Source organism: Argopecten irradians, chromosome 8 (assembly GCF_041381155.1).
Source record: "Argopecten irradians isolate NY chromosome 8, Ai_NY, whole genome shotgun sequence".
Classification (NCBI taxonomy): domain Eukaryota; kingdom Metazoa; phylum Mollusca; class Bivalvia; order Pectinida; family Pectinidae; genus Argopecten; species Argopecten irradians.
In genome coordinates, this window is record NC_091141.1 from 33,869,941 (window position 1) to 33,895,787 (window position 25,847).

General features: G+C 33.3%; 1 protein-coding gene across 1 annotated transcript; it reads left to right on the top strand.

Annotated features, from left to right (window-relative positions):
- The first annotated feature begins 4,869 nt into the window (after positions 1-4,869).
- LOC138330176 (choline/ethanolaminephosphotransferase 1-like) lies at positions 4,870-24,057 on the top strand. The gene is made up of 8 exons (XM_069277609.1): positions 4,870-5,249; positions 7,592-7,739; positions 15,364-15,505; positions 16,340-16,424; positions 17,745-17,876; positions 18,283-18,441; positions 19,246-19,371; positions 20,193-24,057. The coding sequence occupies exons 1-8, from the start codon at positions 5,025-5,027 to the stop codon at positions 20,337-20,339; spliced, it is 1,164 nt and encodes a 387-aa protein (XP_069133710.1). The 5' UTR covers positions 4,870-5,024; the 3' UTR covers positions 20,340-24,057.
- The last annotated feature ends 1,790 nt before the right edge of the window (positions 24,058-25,847 follow it).

Consider the following 25,847-nt stretch of genomic DNA (forward strand, 5'->3'; position numbering starts at 1 on the left):
ATATAAACTGAAGATAAACTAGTGTATTTTTTATTATTATTATTTTCGGGAAATGTAATGGCTCTTTTAACTCAATACTGCAACGGATAAAAAATCACGTATCTTAAATTACTAATTCATCTTATCTTACACTTTTATGGTGGAGACATATTATGGTGGGGACATAGTCTCCACCTCGTGGAATCACATCTTCTTTTTGTCCCGAAATTCTCGTGCACCCTTGTGTACATGTACATGCTCGACAGAATGTAGTCCTGGGTGTTTCTAAGCTAGAAACAATTACCGGGCATGATCGATATGTCAAAATACAAAGCAGATATGAAATGGTTTTTATGACACGCCTTTGTACACATAAACTGTGATAAAATATTTATCACGATATTGAAACATTTGTGGCGAGTATATGAATACATACTGTTATCATTTTGTCTAGGTCCAACTTTCTATTAGGGTTGAATTACGTTGTCAGCTTTATACAGGAAAATTAAACAGTCAATATGATTTCAGGTATACTGTATAAAAACATAACTGGGATTTACCCATCTACCCAAGTTATAACAGGATGATGTATACAAACTCGCAAAATATATACTGCCCCTATATAGAACATCCATATGGCAAACTAACCAGTGATATTGCTAATAAATACCGTAGATGTCTCAGCTTCTATAGCCAGCGTTGACATGCAAAGCTGACCCCTACACCTTATCGCTGTGGTGTGAACCTCAATCGGAAAACCACTCGGGTCTTTCCGTCATATCTTCGGAAAACATGTTTTTCCGAAGATATGACGGAAAGGCCCGAGTGGTTTTCCGATTGGTGTGTACCTGACACAGTGGTAGGGAAGGGGAGGGATTGTAGCTCTAATGACTCCTCGTTAGGGACATCCAAATGATAGTTTGTACGGAGGAAGCAAAGTTACAGCCGATTTTAATACAAGAGTTCGACTCACCTAAAGCTCCTGGAACATAATATTACATGTCAAAACTATTTATAAAAAAAAATAGAGACCAATTACATTATTGAATGTAGATTATAAAATCGCTTTATCTTGTATAGCTAACAGAATTAAAAAAGTTCTAGTTGATATCATTAGCCCAAGTCAGTCAGGCTTTGTCAAAGGTCGGTATATAGGAGAATGCACAAGAATTATAAGTGACATAATTGAAAAGACAGAAGAGAATAATCAACCAGGTATTTTATTAATGTTAGATTTTGAAAAACTTTCGATTCCATTGAGTGGGCATTCATAGAAAGATGTTTGCGATTTTTTGGTTTTAGTGATTTTATTTTAAATTGTTTTAAATCTTTATATTCAAATATTTCAGCCTCTGTAGAAAACAATGGTCACCTCTCCAACTCTTTTCAAGTTACACGCGGAGTACGACAGGGTGATCCTTTATCTCCATACTTTTTTTATTATATGTATTGAATTACTTAGTGCAGCAATTAAATTTGAACCCGGTGTAAAAGGGATAATTATTAATAACTCTGAATATCTCATCAGACTCCACACTGATACTTGATGATGATAACATACGGAAACTTCCGCACGTTTTGTCACGATGTAAAGATGACGAAAGAAAATGTTGAAGTTGAACTTTGGAATTTAATGATGATAACTTTGACTTGACGGATGGCTATTCTGGAGTGTCCAGAATATAGCCGATGTGTTCCCTACAAAGTCGGAGACCTAACTGCTTTACAAATAAAATATTTCATGCTTAAATAATGTACATACAATAAAATTACAGAATTATGATTGACAGATATCGCTCATTGGCAGATTAATCAGCCGTGGTCAGTGTCCTTTAGGCAATTAGGATGGCCGTGACATTAATCCGGTTACGTAATAGAATGGAACTTAAAATCTTTCAGAAAAGGTATCAAAGTAAATTGCCAGAGGATATACACAGTTATCACACATATGGGGTTTTATCTCAAATGTCACAAACGTAAATATGATAAAGAATATAACCTTAGGAATGTCAAATTACACACAATAGTATTAACTGATAATTGATGTTAAAATTTAGCAACTATTAACGCAAGTTCAAAGCACTTTAAAATTTATCACAAAATTCTTTGTGATGATGATGCAAGATCCTTAGCAAAATCACTATATTTGATCAACGTCTATGGAGAGTGTTCTGGTCTTAAAACTAATTTTGATAAGTCACAGGCTGTATGGATTGGGGTGAAACGGGGTTGCGGGGAGGAAATTGAAACAGAACATAATCTTTCATGAAATCATCAAGGGAAATTCAAACGTTTAGGGTTTAAATAGGATTTATCAAAAGAAAACATTTATGAAGAGAATTTTACTGACAAATTGAAATCTATCGAATCTCTTCTCTCAGATTGGTCTTTTAGAAACCTGTCTATTATTGGGAGAGTGACTGTTATCAAAACTTTAGCATTTCCCATTATTGTACAAATATTAACTGTAATTCCTAGTCCACATTTTAAGATCCTAAAGAAATTTCAAGTATTATTTTTTTCATTTTTTATGGAATAGTAAAGTTGACAAGCTTAAGCGAAATCTTTTAATTGGTGAATATAATGACGGAGGTCTAAAAGTTCCGGATATATTTTCTTACGGCAAATCTTTAAAACTTATCTGGATAAAAAAATGCTTAGACACAAATACTTACGCAGATTGGGAAAAATTGTTAATTGATGACATTGATCATTTTGGAGGAAATAGAATATGGAGCTTAACAAAATGTGGTCTAGATGAAGTTATAAAAAGGCACAATTTTGGAAAATTTTGGAGTGAAATTTTATCTATTTGGGGAAATCTGTACGACATCCCCCCAGCATCCCCAGAAGTTGTTCTCTCCCAGCCTCTATGGTTCAATAAAGAAATAAAAGTTAATAGAAAAACAATATTTTCAAAAATATTATGCAACGAAGGCGTTTTCTATTTTAACGACATAATAGACGAAAACGGAAATATTATGTATTTTAATATTCTTGTTCAGAAATATCATGTAAATATCAATTTTATGTGTTATAATAGTATTATTAGCGCAATACCTAGAGACTGGAAGAGAATTGTAAAGAACTATGGCAAAAATATTGAAAATGTTTTACATAATAATTTAAAACAGATCAGAATACTTGAAAACCATGTAGATATTTCTATCACAAAATATTATCCTCGGTGTTTGTCTATCCTGAGCAAACTCATGAAAAATGGCATGTTGTTTTAGATGTTTCCCTTAATAAAGATCAAAGGGAAAGCATTCATGCTCTTCCATTTCAGGAGACAATGGACTAAAAATTACAAACTTTACAATTTAGAATAATACGTAGAATCTTCTTCACAAATTCTATGCTTTTAAAACGAAATATTTTAGAACATCAGGAATGTAGTTTTTGTAGTGGGGTATCTGAAACAATATTGCATCTTTTCTGGAATTGTCCACATAGCCAAGAATTCTGGACAGGTCTAATAAATTCTGTTAATCTTAATTATAATGTTGTATTAGAAAGAAATTCTGTTATTTTCCTATTTGGTCTGGTAGAAAACATTCAATTGACAGGTCTGAATGTATGCATATTATTGGTTAAAAATATATATCTTTAATGCGACAATATGATAATATTCCAAATTGGGAAATATGTAGGACATTTATTAGAAATTACAGAGCCATTGATCAGTATTCGACCTATATGCTTACTCCAAACGCAGCAAACAAGAACCGACAGAAATGGGAAATTATCAAGCTTATTTTAGAATAAAATATTATTATAACCTTAGAAAATTGTAACTTTTACAGGCTAATTCTTTTACAAGACCAAGAAGCAAAATATGGCATAAATGTATTGTTCTACATTTCTTATGAAACACATAACATAAAATATTGACAAATTCCACGTCATTGTTTAGTATTTCAATTAATATCGTTGAAATATCAAATCGTTGATCAATACGATTAAGTAGGTAAAATATGGCCGCTGTACCCATGCATGAGCCAAAGTCACGCACGTTAAGCAAATAAACTACATAACCACCGAGAAGGTGATGAAATGGTTTTTAGGCAAGACAATTCACCTAATAAGGTAAACACACTACTGTCAGAGCGATTTGAGCAGTTCTAGACAAAAGTTGCATTACTCTACGAGCAAGGGACAGGGTTCGGCATACAAGAAGTTCGACCACAATGTGTAATGGCGGACAGCGAGCGAGTTTGAACATCTACACACATGTCACAACCATGGGCTTTTCAGGCATATCACAGTAAAACCGAATAATCTAATTTCCATTAGAACTGGGTTTTTTTCCGAAATATGTACAAATTTTAATGTTCTCTTAGACTGAATTGTCCCTTTAAAATAATATTTGAATAAAATATTATTATAACCTTAGAAAATTGTAACTTTTACAGGTGATTGATGCAATAAAAAATATTCAAAAGCAAAAAAAAAATATTACATTTTCCTACCTAGGGAAACACAACTTTACACACAATACCTGATATTATTGAAGATGAATAAAAATGGGTATCAAATTCCTAATTTCCGTATCCAATATTCAACTAGATATAATGTGTATATATAACCAGGGTATCAATAATGTGTATATATAACCAGGGTATCAATTTATTCTACATGGTATGTGCAGTTTTGTGAAAGCTTTTTCGATTTTAGTTTTAAGAATCTTTGATCCACATCCCTTTACTTTCACCAAAAACATTTTATGAAGTCGCCATCTTTTAGTACCTTGAGTACTTTGATTTAATTTGGTACTATCAGAAACACATGTACTTCCTGTCCAGGCCTACTCAGGGACTTGTTCAAGTCTAATAATACACATGCATGCACCAAATGACCCGACGACCCGGAAGTATGTAACGTTACACGCATGCGTTTCGCCGTCTCGTCAAGTTGTAGGTTTGTTTTGGGAAGTGAGGTCAGAGTACGAAGTGAAAGACATGTGTACGTGTATGAGACTACACAAGTAGCGTCATTTCATGCATTAACCGAAATATTTTGTGATCGTCATTATTATCAGCAAGATGGAAGGTTTTTTGACGCAGCCACAACTAGAGAGATTGAAACAGCACAACTACAGTGCACAGGGTCAGTCGATTCTCGAGCCACAGATGCAGAAATTCTGGCGATGGTTGGTGGAGCAGATTCCTAAAACATGGGCTCCAAACACAATTACGATGGTCGGACTCTTCATCAACATTATTACAACATTACTTCTGGTATTATTTTCATCCGACGCTAAAACAGAGGTACGAAATGGTTAAGGCTTGAGGTTAGATACATTACCATGTTAACCGTTGGGATCAAAGACCGACTGTACTGTTAGCCTAATACATTGTAGATATAGATAGGCAGGTTACATATATGGTTAAGATGACCCGGACATAGTAATTGAACAAAGAAGAAAAAAACACAAAAAAATATTCTATTCAGACAAGTTCCTAATATAATCTACAAGTGAAGATAAGAGCTACATAACTAGGTAATCTAACAGTACATTTGGCTAATCGGTTTACACCATCCTGAAATATGACATTGTGATTTGTTGATGATTCAGATTTTCTAATGTAGCGTGAGCTGTCTGCTGACTTAGCTGGGTCGATCATCAGTGACCGGTTAAATTCAAGCCTACATATAATTGAAAGAGCATTTTGACTTGTGTTCAATGGTCACAGTTCCATGTACAGATATGCCTATACGTTCATGAAATCCAAATTTGGTCGCTCTATTTTCCCCTCGCATTATAGAACTGGTGCCCAATAAAAATACATGGTGGTAGTATAAGGGTACATCTTATGTGTCTTCAAGAATGCAGACGTTGAAAAAGAACAAATTAAATAAATTTAGAGAAATCAGACAAGCTGTGAATATTGATATCATTGACCAGACACTAATTTATAGGCCTATGTCTGGTGGAATTTGATATGTATAGCTGTGAGCATAATATCAAAGTGAACGTTGTGGATTACTCCCACCATTACCATGGCTGCCTTTACACCTATCATATTTAATCATTAATATTTCATCAACAATGGTGATGATGTTATATATTATATTCAGGTCTGTATTTGTTCCTAAACTTATTTCTTCAGTCCATCAGCATTTACACTATATATAGCTAGTTGAATGCTCTATCGACTGAGCTACAAAAACTGAACCTGGTCACTGCTATATGATCAACTCCTCACCCTCTTTTTCAAAGTCACCTTGACCATTTTCATTCAAGGTCACAGGGGTCAAATACATACATGACCTTATAAAACTTCTTTGGGTATATACCCTAGACCTTTGGCGCCTTGATACAAAAAACAGCTAGCTAGCTAGGACATGACCCATTCAAGTGCATACCTTTGTTACAACACTGATTTGGGCTATAGTGAGCATGCATACCAAAGGAGCTACCCTGGACCTTGTTGATCATTCAAGGTCACAAGGGCTACAAATAGGCCTTTAAATTTACTTCTTTTCAAGAATAGACCTTTGATTCTTGACTGAAACTGATATCATGTAGCTTGCTTATTCAAGGCTAGCGTGACCAATTTTACGAAATTCAATATGAATGTACCTTGAGCTTTAGTCAGCAAAAAGACCTTTAGCAAAAAGTTGCTAAAACCTTAAATGACTTCTTCTTTATTTGGAACAAAACCTCGTGCTCAACAAAGTCACTTGGGAATGAACGATATCTACAATAAGCACATAGGGCAAAATTCTCGCAATGCTTGTTAATATTGCTAAAACCATGTAAACAAAGAAAATACTGGAAAAGACATGATATTTGTACTTTCTCACACATAGTCCCCTCCAGTACCATTATGTTTTTGAGCATGGAATGACAAATGGTCACTGTTGATCGATCTTGAATCAATTTGGCTCAGGTATTTATAATGAAAAAAATGACAACATTATTTTTTTTTAATCAGCAAATTGTACCTTTGCTTCTTCAAAAAATGAAACTTGATTAATTTCAGTGTGTTATAAAGCTTCATTAGCAACTGACCATGCTATTCTACGAAATACATATATGTACAAAACTAAATAAATTAGATAACATGCATACAGCTCTGGCTCATTCCAAAATTTAGCCTAGGAATAATACAATATTACTGCTGCTGATTAATATTTGTTTTTATTTTATATGCTATTAAAAGCAAATGAACATTTTAAGAATTGCCTGAGTAATTTATAAACCAACTAAATCAGAAATTTAGAAGTTTCCACTAGTAGGCCTAATTGTAGATTACAGTATATACGTATAAGAAGTATGTAAATTTATATGATGGCTTATAGTAAGAAAGAACAAAAACACAAAATGGCAGACAGAATATCTAATAACAACAACAATATGTAATTGAAATGTACACCTAATTCTAAGAATAAGTCATTAATTGCAAAATTCCAAAACCGATTCTAATTTGATCTATCAGAGTTTTTCCCCTTTGTTTCAATTTGTCAGTACTGATGGAGCGATACAAAGGGAAGTAAGTCTTCATAGATGAGAATGGTAAAGACAGTGACAGTAAACCTTAAGTACCAAGGGTAATCAATATGGTCAAGATTTGATGTTGAAATTTTTCTATTTGTGTTTTGACAGGCACCGAGGATATGTTACTTCCTGTGTGGGGTAGGGCTGTTTCTGTATCAGTCACTAGATGCCATCGACGGGAAACAGGCTCGGAGGACCGGCAATAATACTCCCCTGGGAGAATTGTTCGATCACGGCTGTGATTCAGTATCTACAGGTAACACCCTCAACTCATTGACCCCTAGAAATTCATAATGAACTCTTCTAGACTTTAAATTAGATGATTTCAGATGTGTCTTCAGGGGTGGATGAGCTAAAATGCTGTCATTATGTAAAGTACTATCATGATCACTGCATCGTATAGCATTATATAGTAGTAGTATGTAGTCCAGTAAAGATAGGGTGTTGCCCCAAAATAATTGCAACATAATTTTTCCTTTGTTTTTCATACAGATCTGACTTTGTTTTAAATAAAAGAAAAAAACGTTTTTCATACAGATCTGACTTTGTTTTAGATACAAGAAAAAAAGTCGCCACAAATAAGAATTTAGGAAAGTGTTTTTCTTGACCCCCAAAAAATCAGAAAAATAGGGATATTTGCATAATTTGCCAACTTTGAAGCCAAATATAAACTTACATAGTTATCATGAGATACTAGAAAATTAATGTATGACAAGAACGTTATAAGGACAGCACAGATTGCCAAAAACATAAGTTGAAATCAACACAGGAAAAAAGTATGACAGCATGAAAATTGCATAATTATGTCCTTGCAACAGCCAAATATGCTTTTGTTGGATTGTTAAGCTAAAAAAATGTTTTTATCAACAATACTAAACCATTGATACTCATTTTGGTGGAATCTTTTGAAATAAAACTTGTTGATTAAAGGCTTTAAAAGTAAAACATTTTACTTTCACTACCTGCTCAAACTTGGTCTTTTGGTCTTTTCCAAGGACATTTTGAAGTCCAAATTGAATAATATGTCTTTTTCATTCAAGAATTATTAAGAAAATACCGTCTCAAGTGTTTAGATAGTTATTAATTCAGATTCTATGTAGGCTATACTCACCTAAAAGAGACTACTATATCAAGATATCCCCAAATATAAAAGACGTGAGGTCGATCAAATCCTCATTTAATGCCAATTTGACTAAACTTCTCTAATTGGCTAAGTCCTTAAGTTGAAATGTCAAAAATGTGAATATCTATTTTGTGACTAATCAGATTGCAAAATCCTTTGGCAGATATTACCACCATAATGGAGCGCTCTTTATAAAGTGAGATTGAAGTTTCCTTTTGATCAAATATTTGCATAGGTCAGTTTTTCATTTTTCCATAATGTAACTGGATGGGGGTTATATAACTTTCAATGAGATAAAGGAATAAAATAAAAGTTCAAGTTCAATTTTATAGCTGAAAATCATTACGGTTCTGATTTATTTACTGGCAAAATTTTATGACAAACAAATAAAGCATCTTCGAAAAATTAAGATTTTTGTATTACAGATTTATGGACTTAGACATATTTTGGTATTCAGCCAAATTAATGTGATAGGAAGTATTTATACCGTTTTTTACAACAAATGATAAAAATAACAAGTACAAAATATACAAAAAAAAGGATATAACATATTTGGAAGCATTTGCTTTTTTATTTTCCGAAATATTAACTACCAAAATGGGTGTTTTGCCAAATCAAAATCTAAGTATAAAAAAACACTTCAAATTGGCACGATCAATCAACTTGACATGTTAACATTTAGGTTTTTTCTAGCTAATGTATTATCGATCATGCATTAATATCAAAGAAAATGTAATTCTTTAAGGCATAAAACAAAAACTGATATAGTTCAGGGTAAGATTTTATAAATGTTTGCATCTAAAAAGAACAAAAAACGGTAATGCTAGCTAAATTCAAAAGGTTTTGAGCCGTTTTCATCCTTCTTTATTTCTTGGATTGACTGAAATTATTGTATCATTTCAACTTATTTGTACTAACCTAGATATAGAGTTTGTCTTACTATATACCCGATTTGATATTTCAAATATTGCAAAAATAGCAGATACTGTTCTTTAAAAGTGGTCAAAAGTGTAATTTCTACATATTTTCTTATTTTTCGGGTGTTGAAAAAACGACTTTCCGAACATATGATTTTTGGCGACTTTTTTCATGGTAAAATACTAAGATCCTCCAACCCAAAAAACAGAAAACAAATTCTGTTGCAATTATTTGGAGGTTAGGCCTCTATTTTTTGTATTTTTACTGGACTAATGTATAGCGGGCTATTTTTGGGGTTGTTTTATTTCAGCTTTATTCACTGAAAACAGCAAAATATTCAGAAACTCATTGATGTTCCTTAGAACAATAGTTTGAAGAATTCTAGGAATTGGTGAACTGCTGAAATTAATTTCCTTGAATATGCCCTAGTATAAAAAAAACTGAAATGAATTGATCTTGAAAATTCAAAGCAAGATACATATCAACCAGTGTGAAAAGTGAAAACAATATTGACTGATGCTGAACACACTTACGATCATTGTTTTAACGAACAATGACTGCATATTCAACGCTCCGTTATGCTAATTACAATATAACTTGTACAACTAACCCTTGTGTGTGTAAACCTGTATCCTTGTTTATTCCGGCTTGATTGTATATATCTGGTCAGACAAATGCAAGCACCTCCTGTACATGCTATAGGCACTAGTAAAAATAGTGGCATACTGGTTATTAGATGGTGTCGACAGAAATATTTACCAAAGTCTGTGGATTTACGAAACTGTAATGTACAATTTTTTTATAGATTTTGTCAAAATTTATAAGCAACACAACAATCTACTACTCAACAGTAATGGTACCTAAGATTAGGCCTGATTCATAAACGTTTTATCAATTTAGTTATGTTCAAGTACACCTAAGAAGTGATATATACCGTTATCTAGAAGGCATACCTACAGTACTTATTAATGCGTGTAACGTTCCCTCGAAACGAGCGCGAAACGCAAAACGCAAACGAAATGTTAAACGAAAACGCAAACGAAAAACGCAATCGAAAAACGAAGAGCGTAAAACGAAAAACGCGTTTCGTCAAGCGAAAAACGAAAAACGCAAACGAAAAACGAAAAACGTAAACGAAGTGAAAGCGTGACCGGAAGGACAGAATTCAATTATAAATGTCGATCGGGACTCTGGTAGCTTATTAGCCCACCATCATCAGATGGTGGGCTATTCAAATCGCCTTTTGTCCGTGGTCCGTCGTCCTTCCGTCCGTCCGTCCGTCCGTCCGTTAACAATTCTTGTTACCGCTATTCCTCAGAAAGTGCTGAAAGGATCTTTCTAAAATTTCATATGTAGGTTCCCCTAGGACCCTAATTGTGCATATTGCATTTTGGGACCGATCGGTCAACAAGATGGCCGACAGTCGGCCATCTTGGATTTTGGTAGTTGAAGTTTGTTACCGCTATTTCTCAAAAAGTGCAGAAGGGATTTCTCTAAAATTCCATATACAGGTTCCCCTAGGACCCTAGTTGTGCATATTGCATTTTGGGACCAATCGGTGAACAAGATGGTCGACTGGCGGCCATCTTGGATTTTGATAGTTAAAGTTTGTTACCGCTATTTCTCAAAATGTGTAGAAGGGATCTTTCTCAAATTTCATATATAGGTTCCCCTAGGTTCCTTGTTTTGCATATTGTATTTTGGGACTGATCGGTCAACAAGATGGCCGACAGGCGGCCATCTTGGATTTTGATAGTTGAAGTTTGTTACCGCTATTTCTCAAAAAGTGCTGAAGGGATCTTTCTCAAATTTCATATACAGGTTCCCCTAGGACCTTTGTTGTGCATATTGCATTTTGGTTTTGGGACCAATCGGTGAACAAGATGGCCGACAGGCGGCCATCTTGGATTTTGATAGTTGAAGTTTGTTACCGCTATTTCTCAAAAAGTGCTGAAGGGATCTTTCTCAAATTTCCTATACAGGTTCCCCTAGGACCCTTGTTGTGCATATTGCATTTTGGGATCGATCGGTGAACAAGATGGCCGACAGGCGGCCATCTTGGATTTTGATAGTTGAAGTTTGTTACCGCTATTTCTCAAAAAGTGCTGAAGGGATCTTTCTCAAATTTCATATACAGGTTCCCCTAGGACCCTTGTTGTGCATATTGCATTTTGGGACCAATCGGTAAACAAGATGGCCGACAGGCGGCCATCTTGGATTTTGATAGTTGAAGTTTGTTACCGCTATTTCTCAAAAAGTACTGAAGGGATCTTTCTCAAATTTCATATACAGGTTCCCCTAGGACCCTTGTTGTGCATATTGCATTTTTGGACCGATGGGTGAACAAGATGGCCGACAGGTGGCCATCTTGGATTTTGATACTTAAAGTTTGTTATCGCTATTTCTTAGAAAGTACTATAGCGATCTGTCTCAAATTTTATATATAGTGTGTTTGAAAAAGTTTGAAAAGCAGGGAAAAGATCCCTCTTTCCATTGTCAGACCCAGATCATTCTTTGGTGGGCGCCAAGATCCCTCTGGGATCTCTTGTAGTGATCCGGATTCTGAAAGCGATGTCTATAATTATTATTACGTTCGCAATTTTGATTTAGTACGAGTTATCATTATGAAAAATATATCTTGTCTTAGAAAATATGTAATTGTTTTTTAATGTTATAAATATATAACCAATACGTATGTGATTACGTATATATATTCAAGCATTAATACATTTTTAACTTATAAAGGGAGATTTTAAAAATAATTATAAAACATGCATGTGTACAAATAGTCTTCAATCAATGCTATTTTCTATAAGTCTGCTCTGAATTCGTCACACATACTGTGTTATAGAAATTATCAGTTTCAGAAAAGAAAACACTTCAGAAGAATTTCTTGTTTTAGTGTAGTTATATATTGTGTACATGTACGTTTGACTACTGCAAGTATAAACCCTAGGTCTAGCGGTTAGGTTGTTATGTATTACGTGTATATATATGACTCCAGAGGAGGTCCTCGTACCCGTTATAGAGATATCAATGTGGATACTCACCTGTAGCATTTGCTTTATAATTCACGGACAACACAACACCCTACCCCACCCCATCCCCACTCCCCTCTTGATTTACCTGCTGTCATTTATACCATTTGTTATTTGGCAGCGGCATATTTTGATTTTTTGTCAATTTGTATTACACCTAGTCAAGTGCAGTCACCCACAAACAATAGCTCACTGATAGCCTCAGACGCGCACGGCCCCTCACATGTTTGTGTAGCTTATAGACTTCTATGTATAATACGTGACCCCGTGCATGTACATGTACCAAATCATACAACAAAAACAACAATATTGTGTTATTCTAGTAATTACAGAAAACCAGCTCTATGATGATTTTATTCCTCGTATGTTTTGTTACATCATGATACCAATTAAAATACAACGATCAATCATATCAATGACGAATATGTGTAAATACAGAAATACACATATACAGTTGAATGTATCAACTGTCAGTTCGTGTTGGATGATTATGTATATATAAACGTAAATTATGATTTATTATCTATTGACTTCGGTACGTTCTTAATTTTACATAGAATATGTAAAAAAAATATTCGTTTTAAAATACTGTATTAAGCGATTGGTGATATATTATTAAATGTGTTATTTTATTATTAGAATACTGTGTATTACTAGAAAAAAATGTGATCCAATGCTAACAGTTATGAGTCGGATATAAGTTGTTATAATGTATGCACCAGTGATCAGTTATTATGACCAGCAGTACGGCGTCCTGTGGCGTGAGTTCACACCTGTCTGTAATCCTTCAGTCCACTTTAATTTTATCGAGTGTATATTGTACCTGTCCCCCTGTAGCACATACACCTGTATAGCTAGTACTATATAAGTCCTTGCAGAAAGGTATACAAATGATCCTTACTATCAAACAATGTGTGTACGTTATATGTACCAAATGTAGTTAATGTCTAGAAACAAAAGGATTTTTTAAAATTTTATTTGTGTATAAATTTATCGGCCTACACCGTCAATTGACTCAACCTTTAGTTTAGCCAACTCATGCGCAGTCAACTATTCCTAATCAAATATCAATGAACAACATCCGGTAAACGAATTGGAACGCAAACGCACGCAAACTTAAACGAACGAAAGCCCAAACGAATCAAAAGGCAAACGAACGCAAACGAAATTGAATCAAAACGCAAACGAACGAAAACGCGAAACGCAAACGAAAAACGCTCGACGAAACAAAACGCAAACAAAACTAAACGAAAGAAACGCAAACGAATCTAGAACGCGTTTGAGGGAATGTTAGACGCATTAAGTACTGTAATATTGCAAGTTTAAACAGAGTCTGAAACCTTAAACAAGTTATAGATCTGTATACAAGATTTTTCTTTAAACTCCAATATTAATATTTTATGTCACTTGTATATGTCTATAATGACATACATAAGTTCATCATTCAGTATTCAATTACATATGTATTATAAATTCTTCAATATTTAGTTCCAATATACTGCAGCTGTTAACAGTTACTCTGATCATGAGTTTCTAGCGATTTAATTGATGTGCTGTACTATAATTATAATTAAATGACAATAGCATAAAAAGGGTTAATTTTTATGGAACTGCATGAGTGACTGTGTGCATGTGTATATCTACTAGCTAGATGTTTGTACAGCAAGTTCATTTGTACATTTGACATCCCACAACACATATACATATGTACATGTGACCAGCTGTTACCTAAAAAATCAATTTTGGAAATTGTCACGGATGGTTAAGTTGGTTTTGTTTAATAGTGTTTGTTGTTTGACAACTTGTGTGTTTCGATGTTAACGTTCTAGTCAATAACATATTGTAACAGTTACGGTGGAAATTAGCCGGTCAAGTATGGATTTCCTGTTAGTGAAGAAGTTAAGCTTTATCACACACTCCAAAGTCTATATACAGAAGTGTGAGTCTGATACAAAGTTCAATCACCTATAAGTTGTGGTATGTACTACTGGTGTCATGGATGACATTTAAGAGTAAATAATTAAGAGAATAAATTACAAAAGTTTTAGTTTTGCTTAATATCATTATGTAATGCCTAACTTGAAAAAGTTTGCAAGCATTTTTTTTCATTGATGCAAAATTTTGTTTGTTGCAAACTTTTGAGAAAATCAGCATACAAACAACTTACCTTTTTCTAATCCCAATGAAATTAAAGAATTTAAAAAAAAATCTTCCAAACTTATGATGTTTTGTATCCATAAAACTGTATTCTGTAGTAGTTTTCTTCAATCTAAAGTATTTTTTTTTTAAATTTCAGATGTTGATTATACAAAATGTATATTGAAAATGAGTGTTTTAGCTCATCATGTTGAGTTTCTCAGGGTGATGACCTAAGACCATCATTCTTGTAATTAATCCATATATCTAATATAAAAATTAAGGTAGGATTATTTTGATGAATTAGAGGGTGATGAATCGAAGATGTCATAAAGATGATGATAGTGGTGATGATGATGACGATTGATGATGATGATGATGATGATATTAGTATGATGTTAGAATGGGTATAGTATGATATTGAAAGTGAAAAAAAGCAAATAATAATACAAAAAAAAAACCCATTAGGGCCTTTCAATTATTCAGTTATTATGACATTATATACCACCCTCATCTGGTAGAATCTATAACATAATAATGTCCAGTTGGCCACAATTCTACAGGGGCTGTACATCAGCAAAGATTCATAATTGAAACATATTGACTTCAAACTCTGACAACAAATGTATATTGTTATACATAAAACCTGTATTTTTTCATTACAGTGTTTGTAGCAGTGGGTTTAACTACAGCTATGAAAATGGGAAATGAACCTTCGTACATGATGTTTGAAGTTCTAGCGGGGTTGTATTTATTTTACCAGGCACACTGGCAAACCTATGTAACAGGAACTCTCATTTTCAATAAGTAAGTATATTACTAATGGTCAAGATGAAATTGACAACTAAGATCAGTTTCTAGTTCTGTCCCTCCTCAATACTCAAGGGGTTACACTCACTTCCAATCTCTACACCCTAGGACTATCTCATAATAAAATTGGAGGCAGTTCAGGAGAAAAAAAAAGATCAACCACAAGCCTGCAGAGACTTCCTTTGAAGATTACAGAGAGAGTGACATGCTGACAGTCGACACCTAACTTCAAAGCAACACTGTCAACCCCGTGTACCATTATACAATACCTTTGATGTCCACCAGAGGACCAAACTACATGTGTCCAGTGCCTTCAGTTTTACTTTGAGATAGTCCAGGGCTGAATATTATGTCAGTGATAGTAACCACTGGAAGATCAAGGATGAGTTATTCCATAATAATTTCAAAGATACAGTATTTCGTCTTTGCATATCTACAGAGTTATCTACCTTAGAATCTATGTTTTCTAAATCAATTTGATGAAAGAAATTGCATAATAAACAGAATTTTACATTTCTGATGTTATAATTTGCTCTTTCTACATGTATTCCATATTTTATTTTCCTGTCACAGAGTTATCTGTCCTTGCGGGAAGATATCAATTTTGACATCATTACTTATGGCCAAAAGCTGTTGTGGGTGTTTGTTTGTTACAATAAAAATGCATTAAATAAATATACATGTACTTACATCTTCGATTGCAAATACATTTAACACTGATCATGTAAGGAATTCTTCACGAACAAATTTTCTGTATGTTGATATTTGGATATTAAGTATTTTTATTTGGAATGTGATTAAGATATACATGCTTGATGTTATTGTTTTCAGATTTGATGTAACTGAGAGCCAGTTTGGAATTATAGGAGTTTATTTTATAAGTGCAATAGTCGGACCAGCCATTTGGGACACTGTAGTAAGTATTTTATAATTACTCAGTCTAATTAAAATTAGACTTGTAATTCTGCTGCACGCTTAAATGCAAGATCTAATAACTCCCCGATAGCGGTCACCTCAGGATGACCCCTGTGGTTAGCCAATCAGGGTCACGCCTATGAAATCATCGGTGGGGTTGATTCTGTCGGAAGTATAAATGGCTAACAGTATCCCAAGATGTTCCGATTCAAGGCCAGGGGTCATGCTGATGTGACCCTGAATGGGGCGTTGTTAGATCTTGTATTGGAGTGTAACATTGAATATCATAGTGGAGCGGAATTACAAGTCTAATTTTAATTAGATTGTACTTAGTCTAGACACTTCCCATAATTTTAATTGCTAATTAAAATACCAAAACAGTATAGATCACTAATTAAAATTTTGTGACCTGATAATTTTGAAACATACCGGTAGTGTGACTTTAAGGCCTCCTGGTGAGCTTACATCCCGGATATCATAAATTATTTGTGTAAGTCGCGTATTGTAGTTTGCTATCAATGTAAAATAAAAGTTGACAGTAATAATGAATATTTTTCATGCTGTAGTACCTTGGGTTGGATACTGGTTCTCAATACTGATATATACTTATTTTAAATAGAACCGATACTCCTATCGGTATTCAAAAAATATTAAACACATGATTTTCTAAGAAAATCCACATGTAAAAAGTGACTAAATGAAGGAGACAGGCACTGTATATAAGATCTCTAAAAGTCTTGTAATTCTGTTTTAGGTATATAATGGAAAATAATTATCTGCCCAAGATTTTGTGTATTACCCTATATACCGTAATTACAATGTTAAAGTGAACAGTCGGGCAAGGATGGCTAAAGTCGATAAAAATGGTGTGAATGTATCCAGTATAATTTCTTATGAAATGAAAAAATAAAATCTCTCGTCAAAATCTGTCACCGTACGAAGAAATTAATTTAAAGTATGGGAATTCTAAAACGTCCTCCCGGCTCACTATGTCCGTGGTTACATTTCCACACAGCCTCGCTTTCAACGCTTTCAACTTTCCTTTACTTTAATGGTCAGAACTGGGAAACTAAGCAGAACTTGACCGTCGTATTAATATGTAAGAACTTTTGGAAGGCCAATGAATGCATTTAGACTGGTTTACTTTGCCCGACTATTCACTTTAAAGTAAATGAATAATTTATGTTTCACAACTTGTATATTCCTTCAAAATTATAATTATTGGTATCGTACGGTTTCAGTCTAAATGATATCCAAGATCAGTAGTACCAATACTACCTGATGTCTTTACCGGTAGTTAAACTGATTGTTGATTTCACAGGTGCCAGGAGTAGGTATGACACTTAGGGCATTGGCTGTGATTGGCTCACTGGGTCCAGCAATATTCCACTGTAAAGAAAACCTTAAAATCATCCTCTCTGGAGGCATTGGAAAAAATAAATCAACAATTGCTGTAAGTTGTACTCCATTGTAAATGTTATAAACCTTGGTATTCTCAGTCATGTTGTAAACATATACATCCTCATTGAGCGGTAAATAAGGGTATATAACCCTAAATAGTAAATTAATTGTGACATCATGTGTTCCAGGGAAAAAATAATTTTAGTTTCACTCACAAAATAATAACTTCACTGTTTGTATCTTCCTGCAAGGGAGTTAACTCTGTAATATGCCACAATATAAATGTTAATAATTTAAAGTATCCACTTTTATATCTTGTGACATTGAACTTCTGTATTATTTACTCCTTCACCCCTGACATTTCATAATGGACTGGTCTAGTCTTTGATTTAGAAGAGCCTAAATGTGTCTTCAGGGGTGAAAGAATGAATTAATGACTGTAATTTTTTCCCTTGTAGGACACCAGCACAATATTCCCTGTAGTACCTATAGGTATTGTGCTCGGTCTAGCGGTTATGATAGCCGTCAAGTCTACGTCAAATTTATTCCAAGACCATCCATGTCTTTACCTTCTCAGCTTTGGCATGGTCACATCCAAGGTTACCAACAGACTTGTGGTAAGTTAAAAAAATTCCCTGGCTTGTGGTAAGTTAAAAGATTTCTGTGACTTGTGGTAATTATAAGGTCCAAGATTTCTGTGACTTGTAGTAAATTAAAAGATTTCTGTGATTTGTGATAAGTTAAAAATTTCTGTGACTTGTGGTGAGTTCAAAAATTTTTGTAGTCATTTAAGGACATGCCATAATTAAAAGTGGAGGAAAGCTGAATTACCCGGAGAAAAACCACCAACCAGTGGTCAGCACCTGGCAACTTCCTCACTTGGGATTCAAACTCAAAACCCAGAGATGAAGGGCCCGTGGTAATATGTTGGGACATCTTAACCATGCTGTCATAAGCAACTATAAGGACATTTATGAAACACTAATTTCTTAATATACAGGACAGTGAATTGTGTTGTGTCCATTACAATTGTCATTTTCTGTTAATTTATTAAAGGGGTTGGAAATGAACACAAGAAAGTTCATTGCTGATATTAATAAATGGTTCTTGGACTGGATATAACACATATTGCTGGTTCTTATAGTTTTGATTTTGTATTTTGAGAACTATAAGGCTAAATTTATTAATTCAAAAGTCAAAACCTTCATGCACACTCCAAGAACAATGAAATATATTAAAGATGCCATCGGAACCAGCATATTTGGCTGGTATAGCCAGGCTTCTTAGTAATGCAAGGAATATGTCGGAAAAGACAGGTGTCCTGATCAGACAAGGGCCGGTTTAAAAAAGTTTTCACAAACAGGGGAAACAACTGAACACATAAATGTTCATATTCTACTTTAGCCCCTTTGTATTTACAGATCGCACACATGACAAAGAGCGAGATGGCAATGTTGGATTCGAGTCTATTTGGGCCAGCCTTATTATTTTTCAACCAGTATTTCAACGTGCTTATTCCAGAGTACCTGCTCTTATGGATATGCTGTGTAAGTTGGTTTTCGTGATGTAATAATTCATTTTTCTTTGATTACTTCTTAGTTTCTGATTGGCCAAGATTTTCTATGAAAACAATTTTGGGAATGTAGAGAAAAATTGATCTTTTCATAATGTCACAATAGAGACATTGAAGTTACATAATGATTTGAAGAAATAATCATTTGATAGCAATATAATTGTATATAATTATATAATTAATTTGTCAAAAAAAGTCTAAAAATTTAATACCGGGTATTCCATCTTTGCATTTTCAGAGTTACCTCCCTTGTGGGTAAATAATTATTGTAATGTCATATTTTGTGAGCAAAATTCACATGGTTTTCTCTGAAAAGTGTGACGATACGCTCACAAACACATGCCATAACAATCAATACCTGCTACAAGAGCCTGTATGATAATGAATATACAAATACAGAATAAGCCTCAATGTCACTATTTTACAAATTTCTTGGGTTAGGAAATATATTTTAATTCACACCGCTTGCATGTGTATGTTTTGTGACGCTGTACATTATACATTTATTGCCCTGATGTGAGCGAGACATGAAGATTTGTTTTCTGTGGGTATAACTCAAGTGATCAAATGTGATATAATGTTATCAACAACTTCTAATCTATAATAGCTCATTTCTTTTTGTCTGATATTTGTTAACAATAATTGTTTTGAAAAAATCCAAGGAGGTTCCGAGAGGGATATTCGATAGGGGAAATGGAAAGTATTTGTTTCCCGAACATGTGAGGCTGTTTAACCACTGTTTTATCAATCAGTAATAATAATATCTGCTATAATAATATATTTTGTGTATTTCAGATATACTGTACACTAGATATATTGTTGTATTCGAGAGGCGTGTGTAAAGAAATCTGTGATTTCCTCGGAATCTACTGCTTCAACATCACTAGTAAACCTGAGAGAGTTCGACCGACCACTCGGGCAAGTTCCAAGGCAACAAAATAATCATACCATGTTATGTCTCATCCCGAAGGCTGTGCTTCAAAAGCCCACTATTCCAAAGACAGTCATCTTTTACAAGTGAAATCAGGCAACCAGTGTTTTCGCGCCGTTTAAAAGTGATATTTATTTTCATATATATTTGTACTTATTAAATGTCAAGTGTCAAAGAAGTGCTGTGTTCATATTGTCAGCAAAACATCTTTAAATATGGTATTTAAAAGTTTTATTGATTGAGATACGTGATTTTAAGTGATTTTCCTTGGAAGTGTTGTATTTATAGTAAATGTTTAAAACTGCATGTTTTGTATTTGTCGTCAGTTCTGACTCGAGAGAAATTTTAATTTTTGAATTTATTATATTCAACTATTATTATTCTTGTGTTGCTACAGATTGTATCTTACCTACCAATTATGTGAATTTTTATTGTGTGTTATGTTTCAATGTTTAATTAAAGCATTCACCCCTACAGACATATTAGAACTCTTCTAATTCAAAGATTGGGACAGTTCATTATGAATTTTCAGGGGTGAATGAGATTAAACCATTAAAAATGGCTCTTACAGGTTTACCAAACTTATTGCATTTCATGGTATAGTTATGATACTCAACCTTTTTAAGTAGGAGATTAAATTTATGCATACCGGTTACGTTGTATTTTTAATTAGGCCCAAAAAAATATGTCTGTTTAGAGTTCTATTGGCAAAAAAAAAATAGGGTTGGGAGGATTTTTTTTCTTTTTGTGTCTTTGACTCTAAAATGATGGCCTGAACCAGAGTCTGAGATGGAAATCCTGACTTTTAAATTTTTTTATGTAGAAAAGTGGGTAAAAAAAATAGGGTCGGGGTAAAAAATTAGGGTCGGTTGGGTATCCCTAAACAGACATATTATTTTTTTGGCCTTATGTTGAAATTATGTAACAACTTGTATTTCTGAGTCTATGTAGATTTGAATGTATGAACTGAGAAGCCAAAGTTTTGATGTCAGAGAAAACAGATATTATTAAAAGGGAATGGATTTCCATGAAGCAGATTATATCTTTTGACTATACTCATCTTTGCATAAATATGTGGATTGTAGAGTGAAATTATTATACACTGTCTAAATGATTAAAATATTTTAATGAATAGTTATTCAATTTCGTGGATATTAAGTTTAGCAATTTCTTGTTTTGAACTTCTTTGCGGGGTTCATTTTCGTGAATTATTTTTCTAGCCTTTTAATTAAAGTCCCATTCTTATAACACGCTTTAATACCTGAAACCATCATTTTGATCAATTTCGCAAGGTATGGTTTTTTTCACAATTTTGGATGGACCCGCAAATTTAACGAAATTAAAACCCCACAAATATTACCAACCATACAGTGGGTCTTGCTTATTTTGGTGTAAAATTTACCTTCAGTTATCTCTCAAATATTTTAGCTCAAGAGAAGCGCTGAAATATGATTTCCGCTAAAAAAAAAAATCCAATAATAATCTGACATTACATAACACATTCCTCATGATTGAAAATATGAAAATGATATTCCACTTGAGCTTGCTAAGTATTTAAATAGCTCTTAGAAACTATGTCTTTTAAATCTCTCTCTTCTGTACCACAAAAATGATATTTCACCTTGTGTTCTAGTTACATCACCTGCGGAAACCAAGTGTCCAAACTCCACTACACTCCGCAGGCTGATTAATATGGGTAATGGACAATGTAATATGTACTTGCATTTATCATATGTGGTTATAGCTATATATATTTATGGTAATGGCATGGATACTAGTAAAACTTATCTACAAATGTATATAGAAAGTTCAATTAACATACAAAATGTGTTATTTATCATTCTGAATTACCAGAGTTACTTCCCTTCGTTTTACTCTGTCAGTACAAAAACTACAGAGCTCAACTTGATGTGCGCTCTTCTAAGAAGAGAAGTCTTCTCAGAAGATCTTCCAGCATACAGATGGAAGAGCTGCCAGAAGCAGAAGAGCTACAAATTGAGTGATCAGAAGAGGTGCCAATCGAGTTAGGCTTCGCAAAGTAGAACAAAGGGAAGTGACTCTAATAGATCAAAATGATGAATCCTGTTGTTCTAATTTAAAAAATGTTACAGGGTAAATGTACTGTCAGACCCCAATAACTCAACTCAAGGCCATGAAAAGAATTCAAATAACCTGAGTACTCAAGTTGGAATAAAGAGTGAAAATTTGGTAGGTAGCCACAAAATACTCAAACTAGATTTAATCGGGATAATAATGTTATCGAGGTGGTGATCGCCGTAATATATTTTATCTACATTTTATTTTTGCTTCTTGTCATTGTGTTCAAAGAGAAATTACTCTGATGATACAAGGATAAATGCAAATTTGCAGGAAATAATTTGTCATTGTGCCATATTATATCTACCATTTTGATACAATTATCATCTAATGATCATTTTTTTCTCGAATAACCTATAAATGGCAAGATAACTATTAATTAGATTTTCCCCCAATTTTCCCCAATCATCTGAAATATAATTATTTAATTTATGATTCATAAAACTTAATTTTCCAGACTAAGAACCAACATGAAATCCATTATATACCACCATATCTTTTTCCTTTTCGACTTCGTTGCGACTAGTCAGTAAAGATTTATGAAATCAATTTATTTTTAAATACATGTACTGTATATATTTTGAATCTATATATGAAAGACATCAATTGAATCAAATCATGCTTTGCATGCCAAAAAGAGTTCTGTAACATTTATTTTAACTGAATAAGAATACAGATATAAATGAATTGTTATAGTATTGTATTGGAATGAGTGATGAAACGATCTAGTTGTGGGCAAAGGGGAAATAACTCTAAATCACATTTGGAACTCTTTTGTTGTAAAAGATAGAAAAATGGAGAAGAATAAAAGGAAGCCAATGAACGGACGTGTTGCTGTCACTCACTTATTCCCCAAACCCATGAAGCAACACACAACAGAATAACATATTCAGGTCAAGAAAAGTAATGCTGAACATTAATATGTATGGTATTTTAATTTAGTTTTATGCATTGTGCTTTCATTTTTTTCAAGCCTAGTTATATTTGTTCCATGTATATAACCTGTTGAAGCATTAATTACACTTACACTTATCTGTCTCTTATTCTGTTCAAGATAGACAAATAGTTCTATGATCAAAAGATTTATTTCATAAATAAGTCTTAAGTGTTTTAATCAAATATTTGGTTCATGGCTTTTTTACATATATTTGGTCGTGGCTTTTCTGTATGGTACTCTTAGGACAACTGCCAAACTTGATATGGCACTTTCCATCTGAACACAAATCTTTATAATCTTTGCAGAAATTACATTCAGTATTGTTTTTGTCTGTGAATTGTTTCTATAGATAAATAAAATGTATAGTGATAAGTAGATTATTTTGACAATCTGGTTAAAATTATCTATTCATGATTTTTCGTTACCTCTGTGTAGCACTTAGTAAACAAAGCCATTAACAAGTTTAACCAGATTGCCTATCTTGATAGCTTATAGAATTTAATGAATTACTAGATTTAAGGCAATTTATTTGTTTATCATTACTGAAATGGGTTACTCCTTTCAAAGGGAGATAATTCATGTGTTTGTCTACCAACAACGCTTAAATTAATAGTTTGGCTGGCTCAAATGATTGTTAATTGTTAGGCAAATCTGTAAATCAATTGTGACAGAATGAAAATTAATACAACAATTAACATGTGTTCTAGTCTTTTTATTTTCATTTTTCATTTATTTATATTTAAGGTAAAATATAGATTCATCAACCCATATACTTCAATCCAATATTTTGATCATGAATAAATTTACAAAAAAGAGATTTCTTCTGCATCAATGACAAATCCATTTCTTACACACTGGTATGGACACAATCAATTTCAATTGATACAAAAATGAAATTATTTGTCAAAATACTGTATTTTTTGTGCATATAGTGCACACTTGTGTATAGTGGGCAGGTATGTTTTCCAGTTTTATTTTGAAAAAAAAATATTACATGCAAAAAAATCTCAGTTTTTGCATCTCCATCCAAAACGCTTTGCATAGCCTCCAAACACTCCACTTGTTACAGCAAACTGAAGATCGGTAAGGTGACCAAGGGCTTGGCCATTGCTTGTATCCACGTATAATTGATCCCACCCCAAAATTTCAACTGTTAAAATGTGTGTGCTATATGTGCAAAAATATGGTATAGTAAATGTTTTCTCGGTTAACCGAAGTGTCTAGTCATTGTGAAATAATGTATATCAGAGACATTGAACAACATGGAAGTGGCCTGCTGTAGCCATCATGAGCAAATGGAGCAGCTCAGACCAGACTGTTTCTCATTTCTTATGCTACGATTGTTTTTAAGAATTTTATAATTTTCGTTTCGAAAAGGTAGTGGGCCTTTAAACCTGTGTTCCCAAACTACAATAACCATTTGCCAAATTACACATTCGTCATGATTTTAAGTTATCCATCCCTGAAAATTCATAATGGACTGTTCTAGCCTTTGAATCAGAAGAGTTTAAATGTGTCTACAGGGGTGAATGAGTTAAGTTCAAATGTTTACTTATATATTTGTACTGTGTAAGAGCCAATATAGCTGATAATATACTTCAAGAAAAAAGGATGTTTATGAAGAATGCATTAGTAGAATGCCATATCTAGTACATATTATGAAAATGTAAAAATAGAAAATGATGTTGGTTGATGTTTTAATTGAGCATAAGGATTTAATATGGGGGTTTTCAGATAATAAAATTATAGTTGGTTTAAGAGATATAAGATTAGTCCAAACTTACTTGATTGTGGCATCATATTTTTGGTGGACCTGTATGATATCAAAAACAATGGAAAGTGAGATTGATATTACCGTAATTATACAAAATATCTCTTGAAACTCAACAACAACAGGATATCATTAATATCATGGTGAACCTGTGGAAAGATGTGTATAAATCTAACATATATGACTATAAACATTAACATAACACATATATATATATGAATGGTGATAGGCATTTTCATAAAGTTTATTGATAAGCAAATTTAACTCATTTTCCCCTGAAATTTCTTAATGGACTGTTCAAGTACCCGATTTAGAAGAGTCTAAATGTGTCTTCAAGGGTGGATGATTTATTTATTTTATATGCTTCAAAACTTAAGTTGAAGATTTCCTTTTATATATAGATATAAGCTTTTATGTCCGGTGAAATCATATTTCCTGAAAAATGGAAAGTTATTGAACTGTGTTCTCATTATAGATCAATATTGTGATGCTTGTTACCTCAAAGACACAGGGTTAGCATAAAAAAAATAAAAAGGTGACCTTACTTTGAAGCTTGTTGTATGGTGATAGTTTTATTTGTGTATTAATAATAGAAAGAGCTTTACACAGTGATAATTCACTTGTTGCAGCCCCAATATGGTCAGTAGATTTTCAATTTTATTTTTCCAATCACAAATTTTGGTGCCGCAACCAGGATTAAAATCTGAGTAATAT

Excerpts from the sequence above, each read along its gene's own strand:
- LOC138330176 (XM_069277609.1), top strand. The coding sequence starts at position 5,025 with ATGGAAGGTTTTTTGACGCAGCCACAACTAGAGAGATTGAAACAGCAC. Across the intron at positions 16,425-17,744 it reads CAGCCATTTGGGACACTGTA|GTGCCAGGAGTAGGTATGAC; the intron begins GTAAGTATTTTA and ends TTGATTTCACAG. Across the intron at positions 18,442-19,245 it reads AGGTTACCAACAGACTTGTG|ATCGCACACATGACAAAGAG; the intron begins GTAAGTTAAAAA and ends TTGTATTTACAG.